Below are 17,381 nucleotides of genomic sequence, written 5' to 3' on the forward strand. Positions count from 1 at the left end.
CTGGGGTTATAGCTAGGTTTTCTAATAAGTCGATCTGCCAATTTTTGAGCTAGTACCACACTAATTAGAATAGCCGGAAGTATGCTTTAGTGCATTTCCCACCTCCACCACCTACATGTCCTACATTAACTTTATTTTTCCATTTCATCCTTGAGGTTCTTGAAGGGCCACCCGGTTAGCATCCTTCTTTACCAGGCTTACCAACTCTTTTCCTCTCCTCTCTAAAATAAAATCAGTTTTCTCTCTTGAGTTCCTTAATTTTTATAAGGTGCCATTATTTTTCTAGTTACCCAGATTTAAAACCACCATCAGCTGTTTGTAACTTGGCAGCTCTCTCCACAACTCCTAACTCTTCTGCATCTTTCCCCAACCCTGAAACCTAGAATTCTGAGTGAGAAGTAAACCTCCAGTCAAAGGAAGACAATAAACCACCCCCTGGCCTTTTAATTTCACTTGGATACACTCCTGGCATCTGTTTGCCTAAGTTCCCTATTGAAATGTTTGTTATGTTACTGGAATATCATTTACTCTGCTATTACTAAAATAAAACCTAAGTGGTAAAGTTTAAACTTAAGTAAAACAACAATGGGATATTGAAGGCCATGAAGAAAGCATAGCCTTAGAGTCTCAAATGTCCAAGTCACTAGGAGTATGGGCATACATATGGGTGTCTGTGTCATTTTTTTATTTTTAAACTTCATTTTGAAATAATTTCAGCGCACAAATTGTGAAAATGGTGCAGTGAGTTCCCATGTACCCTTCCTTCATCCACTGTCCCTCACTGGTAGCATCTTATATAGCCACAGTATGTTATCAAAACCAGGAAGTGGACGTTGGTACAATACCGTTAATTACTGTTTTACCTGGCTAAACATAACGTTCTATAATTACGCTGAGTTCATTTGGTGAATAACATGCAAGCAGTTGTGGAACCAGCTGCTTTTCAGTTTTCTTATTTATGGTCAGACTCAGCGTTGTATATTAAAAGAAGTGAGAAGTTGAGCAAAGAACAAAGGGTAACCACGAACCTAGTAGACTTGTCAAAGCCAGCTCTATAGAATTTCCTTTTGATCCTTCCTCTGACAGACATTTCCATGTCCCCAAGTAGCCAACCAAAAGTTTTGTGGAATAGCAGATTACTCCTCCTGTTTGGTGTGTTCTGTCTCCAGCTCTACCGTTTCCATGGGAGGAGCCAGGAGTCCTGTTAGGCAGGAAAGGGATTCCCGGGCCTCTGCTGTTGTTACAAGTCAAAAGCAAACCCTGCAGCCGTCCCCTGTGGCTTCTGACCAAGACAAAGGAAAACAGTGTGACAGGAGCAAATTGGTAGCAGCCACCTCTGCCAGCATTTACTAAAAAACAGAATTTCAGGTTCTCTTGGTCAAACAGTTAGTGCTGTCCTAGAAGTTGTTTTGTTTGGTCTTGGCCCTTGTTTGGGGCAATATTGAAAGCGTATACTTATTACAAGGTGCCATCGATATGACAGTGATGCATTTCAGGGTCTTTGGCTTTTATAATAAAGGAAGAAAGGTAACTTTACAAAGACATCTAAGGAATCCTTTTAAGAGAGAGGTCTTGTGCAGTATATGACAGTGACTTGACAAATTAAGTTCTGGCATTTTAGGAGGTTCAGTATCTGCAACGTGATGATACCTAAATGGGGTAGAATCTTTAGAAGTTGTTATCATCTAACATGACTGGAATTCTTCCCTATCACAGTGAAGACATCGAAAATATGCCCTGCCTTAAGAAATCGCAGTAACGGAAATTCACTGACAAGTCTCAAATTGGGGCTTTAAATGTTAATATTAGAGGAAAGTTATTCCATTAATAAGATAACTCATTTGGTACCTTGAAAACAGTAAATTCCTGTCGATTTTTAAAAATTGTTTAATTTACAAAAATATCTTTATTTTCACATTACTGTTTTAAATCGCTAAACTTAAATTCACCTGCATAAAAAATTTCGTCTGGGCTATAATATTAAGGCATTTCACAGGATCTTAGATGTGGTACCTTTTTCTAGTTAAATGTGTACATTCCAATGACAATATCCAGGCAGATAATACTCACTTACTTTTAAAAGCTAGCAAATCTCTAAAATTAGTATGAAAATATGAAGAAGACTGACTCTGCTATTTATTTACAATAATATCTCATTTAAAAATTATTACTTTGTACTCGGTCAGGTTTCATGATAGAGCTAATGATCTTAGCTTCTCTGGCATAGCTTTAGGAATATGCTCCCCTGTTTTGATTTTGTAGTATCTTTAAGAGATTCCACTTTCTAGTTTATAATTCTAAATTGTTCTTTAAATGGCAGGAAAAGATTATTCTAGAATCTGATTATGTTTTAAATAGACTGAAGATAAGAATTGAACCCTAGATAAATAAGAACTATACAGTAACTCTAAGATACCTGTCAATAAATGCCATGAAAAAGAGAAATTAGTTCGGACTTTACAAAGTAGAATAAAAAACTGATTAAAAAATAATTAGTCCCTTTTTTGCCTTAATTCAAACAATTCTAAAATGAAAATCCTTCCCAAGAAAAAAGTACCCTATAAAAAATTAATATTGACTGTCCTTATATAGAGTACCCCAAACCTAATAGTTTCTCTGCAATTTCTCCATCGTTCATCCTTCTTAGCCATGTTACCCAAAAGAAGAATAAAATCTTTGCTAAGTACTTTCAGTACAATGGAAAAGTTACTGATTGACATGACCAAATGCCAGGAGCTCACAGCCAAAGAATTCTGTTTCTGCTATCAACTTAATGCTCTCAAGAAGCCCATAGTCAAATCAAGGAAACAGTAGCCAGTACACAAAATGCCTGCTAAAAGTACTGTGAGAGTTCTCAATAAAGGGAATGCTTTTGCGAGCAGTACTAGAAAATCAGACAGAGGAAGAAAACAAGAAATATGCAATGAGGAGGGCCTATTTGGCAACTGGAAGCTGATTTTTAAATGTGGGTGAGTTCAGAGATGCAGGGTTACAGTATCTGTTTTGGCCAGGAGGTACAGATGTGTGGCCTGGTAATTCTACCCTTATGTTTAAAGAAGGCACACATCTCTGCCGTTAGTGAGGTGAAACCAGTGACACCAGAGTTGACATGGCAGAAGCTGCTGCAAAGATTAACCTGATCAACTTCCCCAGACCCTGCTGGAATCCTCTCCTTCCGCAGGAAGTTACTGTATATTTGAGAAATAAGGAGCCCAAGCCCACATCACTAAAGAGAAAAGCTTCAATGAAAGAAAGAAAGTCAAGTGACCTAGAGTATGAAAAATTAGACCTGTCCTTTGGTTAATAATTAAGAAGTAATTTTTATCAAAGTTATTTTTGCTTTTATTTTTAAGTACTATATATAGATTTAAAATTTTTCTAACAGTATAAAAGGTTATACAGTGAAAACTAAGTCTTCCCCAACCAAAAAAATTTTTTCAGTTTAAAAGCTGGACTATGTTTTCCAAAAAATCAGATGGAGGAATAAATTATTATATATTAAAAGAAATAGGGAGCCTTTATAAGCTTTAAGTGTGAAGACTAGGACAACGACACAGTAGCATTAAAGTAAGACTTCCAGCAGTTTGCAGGTTTGAACGGAGAAGGAAGAGACTTCCTATTAAAGGCTGGATTTTTTGTCACATTAGACCTTTTCCACTCTTAGATCATAAAAAAGATTCCCAAATTTTCCCTTGGTATTTTTCTCCTCCCTCTTACCTTTCTTTCCCTTCCTTCCTTGTTTCTTTTTTAAATCTTTGATCTATCTGAAATATATTTTAATGGAAGGTGTGAAGTAGAGATTTAATTTAATTTCATTTCTCTAGGTGGCTACCCTTTGGTTGCAACACTATTTATTCAATAATTCATCTTTTTTGCCACCAATTTAAAATGTCCCTATTAACGTATACTAAATTCCATATGATTTTGTTTTCTAAGTGAACTTTTTATTCTCTTCCATTGATCTGTCTCATCGTATCCAGTATTATACACTATTTTAATTACCCTTGTTAATTTCAATATCTGGAAGGATATTTTTGTTGTTTCTTGTTACTCTTTAGCATTTTCTTGGTGATTCTCATACTTTCCATATGAACTTTAAAATCAATTTATCTGGTTTTCAAAAAATCCTATAGTTATTTAGATTACATTAAATTTACTTTTTTGCAGCTTTACATTAATTTACAGAGCATTACATCTTCATGACATTAATTTTTTCCTATTCAAAAATAGAATGTACCTTTTTACTTATTAAAATTTCTTTTGCATCCCTCAGCAGCATTTAAAGTTTTTCTTATAGAGCATACAACTTATATGTTGCTTATTCCTAAGTACTTAACTTTTTTGTTACTTTTGCAAATGAGATTTTTCATTCCACTACATTTTCTGATTTTTGTTAATATACAAGACATTTATTAATTTTTATGCATTAACTTTGAGCCAAGCAGCCTTACTTGCTTATTATTTATAGTAGGTTTTCATTCGATTCTTTTGCATTTTGCAGATATATAATCATATCACTCGCAAATAATGATAATATACTTTCTCTTTTCCAATTTTTATATTCCTTATTTCTTTCTCATAATTATATTGCCTAGTACCGCCAGAATAATGTGTTAAATAATAGTAGTGCTAGAAGGTATCTCTGTCTTACTCTGATTTTAAAGAAAATGCTTCTAGTGTTTGTGATTCTGATACGCTGAATGGCATACTTTACACATAGCATCTTTATTTCTCCTCTCTCAACATTTCTTGAGTCATTCTCCTCCCTGAATACAAATATTTCTTTAATCCATTGTTAAAAACTTATATTTCTCTTCCATCACCTAATATTCACCTTCAACTCTACTCTACAAAGACCATAAAACTCAGGATGTACAAGAATGAGCAAACTAAGGGAGACCTAAACCACTAATGGTCAAAAGGATTAAAAGCTGTATTTTACTTGTGAATCACTTTCATGAGCCAATGGCTGAAATCAGAATTGCCATTGGTTTGAGCAGTTTGGTGTTTATAGAAGGACTTAAGACAGTTTTTCTGGGTCTTTTTACAAATAAGTTGTTTTTCATTTCGTTAAGAAAAAAGCATGGTAATTTAAGAAATTGTAATAGCAACAAGGGTGAACCTTAATCTTTAGAAGAAGGGCTAAGGAAGGTGACGGCAGAGCGTGAAGGTTAAGGTGGTTGTTTTACCATTGCTTCGCTCCTTCTGGGGAGGGAGGCAGCGGGGGTTAGAGCGAGAAGCGTGCGCTTGGGGGTCTGACCGCCATCCGAATCCTGGGCTGCTCCTTCTCAGCCATGGAACTTTTAGGGTAGCGAACAGCTCTGAGTTACTGCTTTTCTGTCAGTCTCTTCGCACTATGAGAAACTGCCGCTTTATGGAACGAGTTCTCCTGCACAAAACTTATGGCATTATATGAAAAAGAGAAAGGGTGTTTCCTTCTTTCAGTGATGGAAGGGGACTAGTCGCACTCGCTGTATTTCGGAGAGATTTTCTTGGGATGATATGGACAGCTCTGCTCTGCAGTTGTACATCTGGGGCAGTGGTGGGCAGCCCCTGCCACTGATAATTACCGTGTCTTTGTTACTGCAATTTTCCTCTGTCAGGGGTCCTCTAAGCTAAAGAGAGATTTCTTCCCACCCCCTTTATCAGCTTGTGTGGTCTTGCGGTGATCATAACACTTAACTCGGTCCCCAAAAGGCAACTCGGCTCTTTCGATTTGGCTGGCCCTAGTGAGAGACTTCAAACAGGTGTCCGAGCTGACCAGATGCACAGAGGTGCATGAGGGCACGTGTGTATTCACTGCGCCTGGATGAAAATGGGGTATAGGGAGGGGTGTGAAGCAGAGAGGGAGACGAGAGAGACGTTTGGGCCACAATATAAAGAACAGTAAGAGCTAAGCTAAGAAGTTAGGAAACTGCCTCTGAACAATGAAACTCTTTTGAAGGTTTTTGAAGTGATGATGTGATCCAGCTTGTCTTTTAGGAATGCAACTCTAGTCAATGTATTCGATTATAAAGACTAGACAAGCGGTTCCTCAAATTTGTTGCCCATAAGAATTGCTCTTTGAAATGAGCATTCCCTGGAGAGATTCTGGTTAAATAAGTCTGAGAGGAGACCTTGGAAACAGCATTTTAACAAGATCATCAAACCACATTTTGAGAAACAATGGACTAGAGATTGAAGGAGAGAAGTTAGTTGGGAGACTATTGCATCCACAATATAAAAGAGAAGAAATACCTTAAGAGAACTAGCTTGACAGCAAATGCCAACAGTAGAAAAAAATCATTGTTCTCTAGTGATTTTCTTGGGGGTCAGGCAGATCTGGATTCAGAGACCACTGTAGACTGAGTGGTCCCAAGAGTCTCTCTGAGGAGGCGCCACCGAGGCCAGGACCTGAGGGTGAGAAGAGTTAAGGACAAGAGCACTTGGGTGGGCATCACAGGCAGAAGAGACCCTGGCGTGTTGGAGAAAGAAAAAGGACTCCATTGTGGCAAGAGCACGCCGACTGGGAGGCCTCGTGAACTGGGTAAAGAACTCGATATTTTTTAAGTTCAAAGGAAAACAGGGATTGACATCTAATTCACAGGTTTAAGAAAACATTTTTGTGAGGAAACTGGATAGGAAGGAGGAAGAGGCAAGAATAGAAGCAAGGAAAGCCATCGGGAGTCTAGATTGATGATGATGGTGGTGGTGGTGGTGGTGGTGGTGTGATGGTGATGATGATAGCGGCTAACACACTGCTTACTTAATAATACCCAGGAACTGTTCTAAACACTTTAGGTGAACCAACTCATTTAAGTGTGCTATCCAGTTAGCACCCTATTTCATTCTCAAAAGTGCCACAGTTTGGATGATAAATTACAGGAAACTGTGAATCAGCCAATTAACATTTTCAGAGGGGCCTACCAGTTAAGACTGCTCGGTCTTCCCCCTCTGCCCAGCAATGCCAAACCTGCTGCTAAAGCATGAACACAACCTGTTAAAGACAACTCTCACAACCCGGTGGGAAAGAAGAAAAACTGGACTCTCGTCTCCAAACTTCCCGAGCTCTTCGTTTTTGTTCCCTTCTGTCCTGGCACTGTCTCTTGGTTCTATTTGTCTTTTTTTCTGAGTGTTTTTTTTTTCTTTCACTCCCTCTCTGTGTCTTTCTCTCTCTCTCCTTCCGTTTGTGTGTTCCGTTTCTTTCCCCCTTCCCCTCTTTGCCTTTCCTGTTCCCTCTCTCTGCTCTCTGTCCCTCCCCTAACCCCCCTCAATTCTTCCCTCCTCTCTCAGCTGGCCGGGGGAGGTCCTAGCATGCACAGTGGATCTGTTCTGTTTATAATATAAAAACTGATGTTGACCATTTCCATTTAAAACTATTAAGACACCAAGAGCCAGGGTACTCATACCAAAAATGCTTCTAGATGGTCGTTACAAAATATTTCACATCCTCAATCTCCAGGTCCCGCATTCGCATCACTGGTGGGAGTTTACCTAGTACTCTGGACTTCCAGTCTCCAAGCCTTCCCTTCCCGCTCCACCACCTCACTGACTGCCTTCTCTGCCTCACGTTTGTCCTCAGCTCCCACCCTGGACTGAACCTAAATCTGTTATTTAAAACATAAGAGGACTTATGTGCCCTTCCGTGGTGAGCCAAGTGTCTCATTCCTCCATAATGGTGATCTTCGTTTACTTCCTTTTTGACCTTTCCTAAGGCCTGACACTTTACAAACTATTGATTTGGCTCTGAAGCTTATTTTTAAGATGCTCTTACTTTTACACATGAGAGTGTGTCTTTTGTCTGCCTGGTTGCAAAGAAGAGGCTACCAGGAGCAGCTGTCCTCCGAGCAGAGACTCCTCATAGTAAAGGAGTGTTGCTTTGTGCTTGTCCTGCACGTAAATCACCAGGGAGCTTTTAAATGAGAAAAGACCTCACTGACCCAGAAGGTGGTATTTATAAATAGTCCTCCAGCTCCCCTCCTTAAAGCTTGTCCACCTAATCCTCTCCTCTCTCAAGATTGGAAGTGACTTGACCTTTGAGTCTTAAAACTCAGGCTCTTTTTCTCTGAAAAAATCTAGTTGGCAAAAAGCTGTTAAAACAAAACTGTTTTCAGCCAGATGATGACCAGCCATCAGCCTTGCCTTTCATTTTCAGTATTTTTAGCCAAATATGCTTCTTCTTTTGAGGACCAGTTTTTCTCATTGTTATTATTTTAAGACACCTACCTCAATCATTTTTATTTCTTTTTACTAATAAACTCATGGATTTGTACTTTTATGATTTATAACGTTGTTCCCAAATGGCTACGTCTCCACCGTGAACTGTGAGCCTTCTTTTTCACCCCTAAAATTATAGAACTTGGAGGGGCTCTAAGTAACCTCTATCTCATTATTGTTGGATAGAGGTCTGTTTTTATTTCTCTAGTTTTGTATTATTTATTGAGGATAAAATCTTATAGATCTTATCAGGATAATAAAATGAAACACGCGATATAGACACTGATAGGCAGTTTTCCAGATTAGAGTTCATGCAGGAAATGCCTAATTGTTGAGCTGACAAAAGATATGTTTTTAAATATATTTCCCAAAAAGATAAGTCCTTAACCTGGTCATTTATAAAGAGAGGAGATGTTTATATTGATAAACTATGTATTTTTACTATAAAATGGAGGAATCTTAAATTTACTATCCATTAACTACCAGAGAGAACACTCTAATTTAAGACTTTTTTCCTTTTATCTCCTAATAGATTGAAGAGAAAGTTCTGTTCCAGGGTTTTCTTTTCTGACCTAGACCAGCGGCACTAATGCTTTTTCTGCAAGATGCTAGGTCTGATCTAGCTGTTGTTTTGTGAAGGGAACCCCTTCCCTAAGGCTTTATCGCAGTGGTTTTGCCGAATGCCTTACTTGCATGTGAGCCTGGAACTTTAGAAGTCGTTTTAGTTTTGTGTTTAATTTAAGAAAGTCTGGTGTCCAGTGTGGCTATCGTGAGACATAAGAGATTGTAGAGAAAGGGTGAAAAGCATGTACAGAGGAGGTCAAATGAGTAGTGTGTCTTCTGAAAATCTTGGGCTTGAGTGTCTAAGGCAGATCTGTTTAGAGCCACGCCACCCTGAACAAGCTTGATCTCTTCTGATCTCGGAAGCTAAGCAGGATTGGGCCTGGTTATTACTTGGATGGGAGACCACCTAGGAAGACAGGGTACTGTAGGCGGAAAAAAAAAAAAGAAAAAATAGATATGAGCTCAGAGTAGACTTGCTAGCAGTAGTATCTATTGTTTTATTTCTCCAGTTAGTGGGGCTTTCTCTTAACATGTGGAGACCCCAGAATGAGTAGGCATATTTGTAGTAATTAGAATTGTAAGACATGACCTAAGCAAGTATGTATACTTTTGACTTGCTTTTGAATTTAGTTGTTGAAAAGAGCAGGGTCTAGAAATATGACGCAGAGGAGAGAAAACCACCTCGGTATAGAACAGCAGTATCCGGTGATATGAGTGCAGAGGAGAGTTTGTTAGGATTGAACACACCAGCGGAGAGTAGCTCAACCAACACATCCTCAAAGCAGTGGTGGGTTCATGCGGGGCGGGAGCAGTGCACAAGCAGGTCGAGGGCCCAGGATGCTAGCGTGCCCATCACATTTGGGGTGCTCTACTGGATAACCCTTGGTTATCTTTTGTGACTTTTCTTATACAGCAGGAAAATCTAGAAAGAATCTCTCCAGAAAGTTAAGTGTAGTACCATTACATACTTAATGATACTATTACAATATATGTTCAGGGTCCTCCACTGCAAGCTGCCCAAACAATGGGAGAGATTTGAAGGCTCTCTGGGGCTTTGAAAACTGACTGCCAGTGGAGGACCAGGGCCTGCAGCAATGACTGCACTGCAGGAAAGGTCAGATGAGTACTACCCGCTGCCCCGCCCTAAAGAATTGCTGGCTTTTCCTCGAATGCTGTGTGACTGCGGCTTCAGGGCCACAGAACTAGGTATCCAGATGCCCAAGCCCAAGTCATGTGCTCACCTCCAGCTGCACCAGGACCAGGAAAGAAGATCTGGATTTTCTAGTTGCTATACTGCAAAGGAGTCACAGCCTCCCACTGGGGAAGGAAGGCTGCAGGTTGCTGTTGGCAAGAGGGTTTGGTTGCTAGGCAACAACAACAACAACAAAAAGACACCTAAACTGTATCCACTGTATCTATCTGAAGCTCAATCTCTTTACAAAAATTAACCGTCTTTCTCATAGTTAGCCACCAGGCATGGATGATATTAATTTTCTTTTCCTTTAATGATTTGTCCATTGTTTTAAAAAATAAACAAAAAAACTTGGGACTATTTTTTTACATTTAATCTTTATTTTTACTCAACTTGGATGTGTACATTGTTAGAGTCATAGTTCCGCCCAGTTTCTGATGAAAAGCAGCATTCCACGTCCTCCCACTCCTGTTTTCTACTTTCCAGAGAAAACTATTTTCAGTTCTTTCTAGCTTATTTATTTGATGTATATCTTGATGTTTCTAAATAACACACTGTGGCTAGGTCTTAATATTTTTGTTTTAGGCACTTTTTATTGACTTCACACTATGGAAAATGAGTTTTGTTTTTTCTCAACACTTTACACCTGACCACACATATCACAGTCTTCTTCCCCTATCCGTGCAGAATAACTGTACTGAATCCATAGTCTGTGTTTTTATTATTATGACTATGTCAACACTGTCTGCAACGAAGCCATGTAGTACACTGTGACTACTACTTTCTTCCAGTGTACCTTTGATTTTTTTCCCTGCTGTTAATAACTGTCTTGATTTTTTATTCATTTGCTTAGATTTTCTGTAGGTCTCACTAATTTAACCCCCACATATCCTAATTGTATAAATCTTCTTTCCGTATAAACACATTGTATATTGTATGAATTTCATCTTCTTAAAAGAAAATCTCAGTCTCTCCCTGAGCATTCTGACCGGCTCTTGCGTGGACCTCCAGTGGCCCTCCAGGCCTGCCAAAGACCTGTTATTCCATGGTCTCCTTCCCTGTCACTCCAAGGACACCTTCACCTGTCTCTTGTTTTAGAACCCTTGCTTTCTGGACCCGATGCCGTCCTCTTCCTCGGTGTTCCCTGTCGTTTCGAATGAGCATGTTATCATTAGTTTCTTGAGAAAGTAAATTTATTTTTTAGTTTTAGGAATCATTTCCCTGAAAATTTTAAAGATACTGCCCCATTTTTTTCCTATCTTCCAGAGTCCCTGTTGAAATCTGTTTCATTATGACTTTTTCCCCCATTTTGATTTTGACCCTTTATGTGACAATTTGTTTTCCCTCTGGAAGCTTCTTTTTAACCTTGACGTTCAGCAAGTTCACAACAATGTGACTTCGGCACTTGCTGGACCCTTTCAATCTGGGACATTTTCTTGAATTAATTCACTGATGACTTCCTCTCCTTGGTTTTTTCTGTTCCTTCTCTAACCCGTATTAGTTAAATGCTGGGCCTCTTGGACTGATGTCTAGTTTTTGTATCTTTATTCCCGTTTTCTATCCTTGCTGCCTTTTTCTTTTTCTTTCTGAAAGAGTTCTTCAGTTTTGTCTTCCACCCCTCGCATTGTTTGGTTCTGCCATCAGAATGTATTTCTTCTAGAGTTCTTTTTTATTCTCTGAGTGTTCTTTTTTAAATTGGTATTATTTACTATATGGTGAACAATACAAAAGCTAGACAATATAAATACTTAAGCTAGAAGGTGTTTTCTGACTGAAAAAGATTATCAGTTAACCAGCCTCAAAAGTTGTAATCTTAAGTCAGAGGAAATCGCCTGAAATATACAAAATTCAATTGAATATAATTATTAGTGTCCATAAGATTTATGTCGTCTCCGATTGTTTTTGATTTGTTTTTAATGCTCCTTTTTAAAAATTTGTGTCTTCCTCTATAGTCTTTTTTCCTTTTGTTTCTTTTTTTCTCTTTGTTTTGGTCTGTCTTTCATAGTAAACACTTCCTTGAGTTTCTGGTGATCCTTGGCTATCTTGTCATATTTAAGAGTAGGACACTGAAAAGCTACTTGAGACCTCTGGACTTGCGTGTAAAACTTATGGACTATGATCATCACCGTACAGTGTTCTGCCTGAGTTGTTTCCTGGGATACTTCTCATATCTGTTGCTTTAGGACCTTTATCTTGGCTGGTCACATTCTGTTAGAAATTTTTTAATTTTGCACTGTTCGTTTTCTACCTCTTTCCTACAATTTCTAGATGTGTACAGTCTTTGGGTTCTTAGGTTGTAGATAAAAATATCTCCTCTGGGTTTTATGCTTCTTCCTTTAGATATCTTTTGAACTCTCCTATGCATTCTTATTTGCTTTCATAGCACTTAGCTTTTAGGCCAAGTACAAAGCAGGAGTCGCGTTCAATGCCTTATTTTTCCTTAACATATTTGATCAGAAATTGGATGAACCTTCGGGATGCTGAGACAGGGAAGATCCTCTGGCAAGGAACAGAAGACCTGTCAGTCCCTGAAGTGGAGCATGAAGGTACCTTCCAACCCTTTGTCCACACAGAGCCGTGACCATGGGGAGCCAGGCCTAAGCATGAGGGAGCTAAGTCAATGCAGAACTACTAGGAGGGCAAGCCTGGAGGCACAGCATATTAAGCCAGGTGTTTGTCGAGATTTCTGGTTCCTTTTGTATGCTTCTGTCCTCCACTTCCCAAAACCCACTTTGTGTTGAAATTTTAGCATTGGAACATACCCAAAGATATCAACCAAGATCTCAACTTACTCTTTTTCCAAAATAAAATGCATTTTTTATCTCCCTGAAATAAAAGAAAAACTAAGGGGTTAAAACCAACAGAATGGAGTAGAGCGAAGGTGAAGAGCTATGGCCCCCATTCAGCCCCTGTCCTGCTGAGAGTAGCTAGGTGAGGCCCTCAGACGCACTGAACCTGGTGGTCCTTGAAGATCTTTCAGTCAAATGCACTTGACCAGTTAGGGGCCTCTGCCTTTAATTAAAAAGTATAATTCCGTTACCAAGGCATTCTCTGAAATCCGACATAGATAATGGGTTCTCTAAATCAGCTCCCAAAAACCTGAAGCACTATAGTCATGTGGTTTTCATTTAGAATGGCTTCAATATTCTTTTTCTTTACCAGCCCGTGTTCCCAAGAAAATTCTCAAGTGCAAGGCAGTGTCTCGAGAATTGAACTTCTCGTCAGCAGAGCAAATGGAAAAATTCCGCCTGGAACAAAAAGTTTACTTCAAAGGGCAATGCCTAGAAGGTATTCTGCTGCCTCTGTGCCTGAAATCCAGGCTTAGGGTGACAGGGACAAAAGACAAGACCCTGTGAACTAAAGCTCTGCATGGGTGACATTCATTTTGCAACTCGGTTTGTGATAGGATCCTACACCCTGTAAGATCAAGAACCCCTGGCAAAAACAAACAGAGACAAAGCTGGCACTACAAGGGGCTTTGAGCCCAACAAAAGAGTTTTTAACACTGTGGGCCTAGGATTGGTGTCTGCTTTGTCACTGAAATGGTATTGTCACATGGTCACAAGGAAGCTGCTGACTAGGGCCTGGTACAGTGCTCTCCATACAGACTCAAACAGATTTGACTGGCAAAGCCACCCTGCATTGAGCTTTCACCATGAAGTGGAAGACTGCGTGTAGGTGTCTTAGAGCTAAAATCTCAAGTGCAAAGGTCTATTCTGTACTTCCGTTTATAATTCACATCTAGCCTCTTTCTACGAAAACGTTGCTAATGCTGTCCTCACCCACTTGTCCTGGCTCCTTAGACCCCAGGGCCTAGGGAGCAGGCCTCTGGTGTGGTTCAGAGAACAGCCCGAAAGGGGCTTCCGTGTCCTTTTTTTATGCCTCTGGCCTGGGAGGTTTTTGGTGGCTTCACCAGTGGTTTGTGAAGAGGCTCACTCTAAAGGAGGGGGACAAAGAACCCCGAGGCTCTATCCGGGGCACCCACTCACCCTCTCACCCACTTTTCCTTCTTCCTTCAGAATGGTTCTTCGAGTTTGGCTTTGTGATCCCTAACTCCACAAATACCTGGCAGTCCCTGATAGAGGCAGCACCCGAGTCCCAGATGATGCCAGCCAGCGTGCTAACGTGAGTGAGCAGGCCACAGCGACTGCGGGGTGTGTCTGCCAGGCGTGCCTGGCAGGTGGGATTCGGGACCCCGGTCAGCGGGCAGGCAACCTAGGACGAAAATGAGGGTGAAAGAATGTCCAGGGGCATCTGAGCTTACAGTTTACTGACTTCTGTCGTCTGAAAAAGAGAGTGTGATAGAATGGAAAGAATAAAAATCTGTAGATTAGACCTTAGACTAAATTCCTGAGTAACCCCGACTAGCCGTGTAATTTCCAACAATGCACTTTACCTCTCCCCTCTAAACATGGAATTAGTGATTCTCTCTCACAGAGGTGTAGTGAGGCTAAAATGTGGGAACAGAGAAGGAAACTAGCATCTAATATGTATAAAATCCATGCTAATTTCCCCCTTTCCTGACTACCAAACTTCTGGTCCTCTGTACTTCGTTTGAATGTCCTTTGGCAGAATCTGGCAAAGTCCTAATTCTGTTTTAGAGGATACTGTTTAGTTATAGTTTTTTCAGGGACTAGCTCACCATTTTAATAGATGTGCTTCCTGCTCAAAAAATAAGTAGTTTGTCCTTTGTCCAAAAACACTGTCAATAACTCCCCACCCACCATTTTCTCTTGGGAAAAGGTAGTCTTTCAAGAGTTTTTAGTAATAGTGCCTAGTAATAAGTTATTCACACAGATAATTGTATAATGTTGGATCAGCTCTTTAAACAGATCCTTTATGAAAGCCACGTTGAATTTGTAAATAGAGATTATTTACTGTGTAAGTCTTCAATAGTGTTTTAATTACAGCAGTAGATATTTTTATATTCTATAAACCAATCAGATCTTGATTTCTTTGTTTACCTATTTTATAATTAATTACCAGCAAAAAGTATCTGCTGGCTATCAGTTACCCTGGGAAAGTACAACGTAGTATATAGAAGAGAGTTTTTTAGGTTTTATTGACCTTAATTTGACTTCTTATTGGCCAGGCTTGATTTCTTTTGCGCACTAAAACCAGTAAGTTTACGATAACATATTTAGGTTATTGAAGTCATGTGTTACTTTTCAGAACCAAAACAGTACCTCTGTTGCCCTTAACTCAGTTTTGAAACACTGAGATATCTACCAAGAAGAATGAAATTCTACTCTGCCCCATGCAGGTGTATCATTTGGGGTTCTTTGGCTGCAAACTGTAGAAACTGCCCCTGGCTAACATGACAGAGTTGAAAGGGTGGCGCTGAGGCCTGGGCATCTCAAATGATGCAGGTGGCAGGAATCCGTGGCTGGTTTCCTCAACGGGCAGCCATAGGAAGGATCCCGCTCAGGGGAGAGAGTCCGATTGGCCCAAATTACACCCTGTGCCCACCCCTTTGCCAGGCGAGGGAGGGACCACTTGAGGAGACCCATGGACTAGAGATGTATGGTTCCCCAAAAGAAGAGCAGAGTGCTCTTACCCAAAGTGCAGCGAATAGATGCAGGACGGGCCAGCCCACGGCGGGTTATAAGGGAAGGTGGCAGCCCTGCAGCCCCGCGGGCTCCCTGTGTGTCAGAAAGTCAGTCATGTTCTAAGCACCCACGTGTGGAGCCCTCAGGGCCTGACGCGTTCTCGGGATTAAGACATGCTCTCTCTTCTGATCTCTGAACTTGAGGAGGACAAACCTCGTCACATAAGTTAAATGTCGTATTAGACTTCTAACCCAATATGGACACCGATTTTCATGTCCCCAGGCCAAGGTTCTAGGTGGGTGCACGTCCGTGGGCCCAGCAGACCGGGTTGAAAGCACTTTGTGGAAGCGAAGTCTTGCCTAACGCAGCACTCTTTTGCTCTCTCTTCTTACTTATAGCGGGAATGTTATCATAGAGACAAAGTTTTTTGACGACGATCTTCTTGTAAGCACATCCCGAGTGAGACTTTTCTACGTTTGAGAGAAGAATGTGTGCATTCCAAGAATTTGTTTTTTTGGGGGGGGAGGAGGAAACTGTTTACTCTTTTCCTCCACACATTTGATTTTTGACACTTCCACCCCTAATTCTCCCTATGACAAAACCCAGCTGAGGCCACCAGGGGACCAGCTCTGTGTAGGTAACCAGATGGCATTTTCCCCTCAAGCTGCCATCTTCCACTGACCAGACTTAATCCCCACCTCAGACCAGGGCAGAGGGTGTTGCCTCGACTCCTTCCCAGGGTAAACCCGAGGACAAACACATACCACAATCTGATGCCGTTCCTGTCACTCTCCCTGCCTCCTCCTGCAGGGGGCACATCTTCCTTTGGCCCCTGGTTTTGGAAAAATTCATGTTCTTGACCCATGTTTAGTCTTTTCCTACTGTTTCTATTTCATACATGCTCATACATTTAACTTGTAAAATAGACTGTGATATTATTATTATTATTACATAATGAATTGAAACATATGAATTAAAATATTCCTACAGTCTTTAGCATGGCACTGCTTTCATCTCTCCTTTTTCTGGAACATGAACCTGGCTTCATGATGGGGAAAATGACATTGACCGGACTGTAGGATCACAACTGCACTTTACTCCAGATTCAACTGAGGGGCCTCGCAGTGCCCGAGTGCTTTGGTTCCAGCTTTCCAAGAACGTAAAACGTGTAAAACGTACCTGAATGAGACCTATCACCTTAACATGTGTCTTTTAGACATGATGTTTAGAGGTTTTCTCCCACAGCGTACATGCACCCTTTGTTTGGTTGATTGGTTGTTGTTGTTAACTTTTTCCATTCCTTTATAATGTGCATTCATTCAAGAAGATTCCAGAAAGGGTAGAAGTTCTAAGTTGGTAGAGTAGGGACTCACATTCCTAAGTGAAAGAACAGAAGTTACAAAATGAAGAAAAGCTCTCTCTGAACTTAACTGGCGAACACTGAAAGCATCTGGGACACTGGGAGGCCTTAAACGCCGTGGCCAGAGGAAGCCGGTGTGGGAGAGAAATGATTATTTTATCCGCAGTGCTTTCCGGCCAGTTAAAAAGGTTTTTTGTTTTTGTTTTGTTTTCTTTTGTTTTGTTTTTTTAGGAAGTTACTCTGAGCTACCAGCAGCCTTCATTGTCCTTTATAAAACATCAACAATTAAAAGTTTTCCAGTCCGCAAAGTAGTCAGGCCTGGGGCTGGAGGAAAGGAGAGTGCGCTGAGAGGCAGGCCCTCTCTGGGGGAGCCCTGCTCCCGGTTCCCGCTCTGCTCCGTCTCCTCCTGTCTGTTGCATCTGTGGACAGGGAGAAGCAGCACATTTTCAGTATCCGTCTCTATCCTTCAGTGACAGTTCTGTTCCTCACATTAGATCTTGTCTTTAAAAGCTAATTTTCA

At 40.5% G+C, this 17,381-nt stretch overlaps 1 protein-coding gene across 1 annotated transcript in view; it reads left to right on the top strand.

Moving 5' to 3' along the window:
* Window positions 1-16,505, top strand: part of PDE6D (phosphodiesterase 6D) — a 37,837-nt gene extending 21,332 nt beyond the window's left edge. The window contains exons 2-5 of the mRNA XM_006906638.2: window positions 12,410-12,498; window positions 13,115-13,240; window positions 13,972-14,077; window positions 15,900-16,505. Coding sequence (XP_006906700.1) covers window positions 12,410-12,498; window positions 13,115-13,240; window positions 13,972-14,077; window positions 15,900-15,981 — 403 coding nt within the window. The 3' untranslated portion in view covers window positions 15,982-16,505. The remainder of the gene's footprint in view (window positions 1-12,409; window positions 12,499-13,114; window positions 13,241-13,971; window positions 14,078-15,899) is intronic.
* The last annotated feature ends 876 nt before the right edge of the window (window positions 16,506-17,381 follow it).

Source organism: Pteropus alecto, unplaced genomic scaffold (genome assembly GCF_000325575.1).
Source record: "Pteropus alecto unplaced genomic scaffold, ASM32557v1 scaffold110, whole genome shotgun sequence".
NCBI lineage: Eukaryota > Metazoa > Chordata > Mammalia > Chiroptera > Pteropodidae > Pteropus > Pteropus alecto.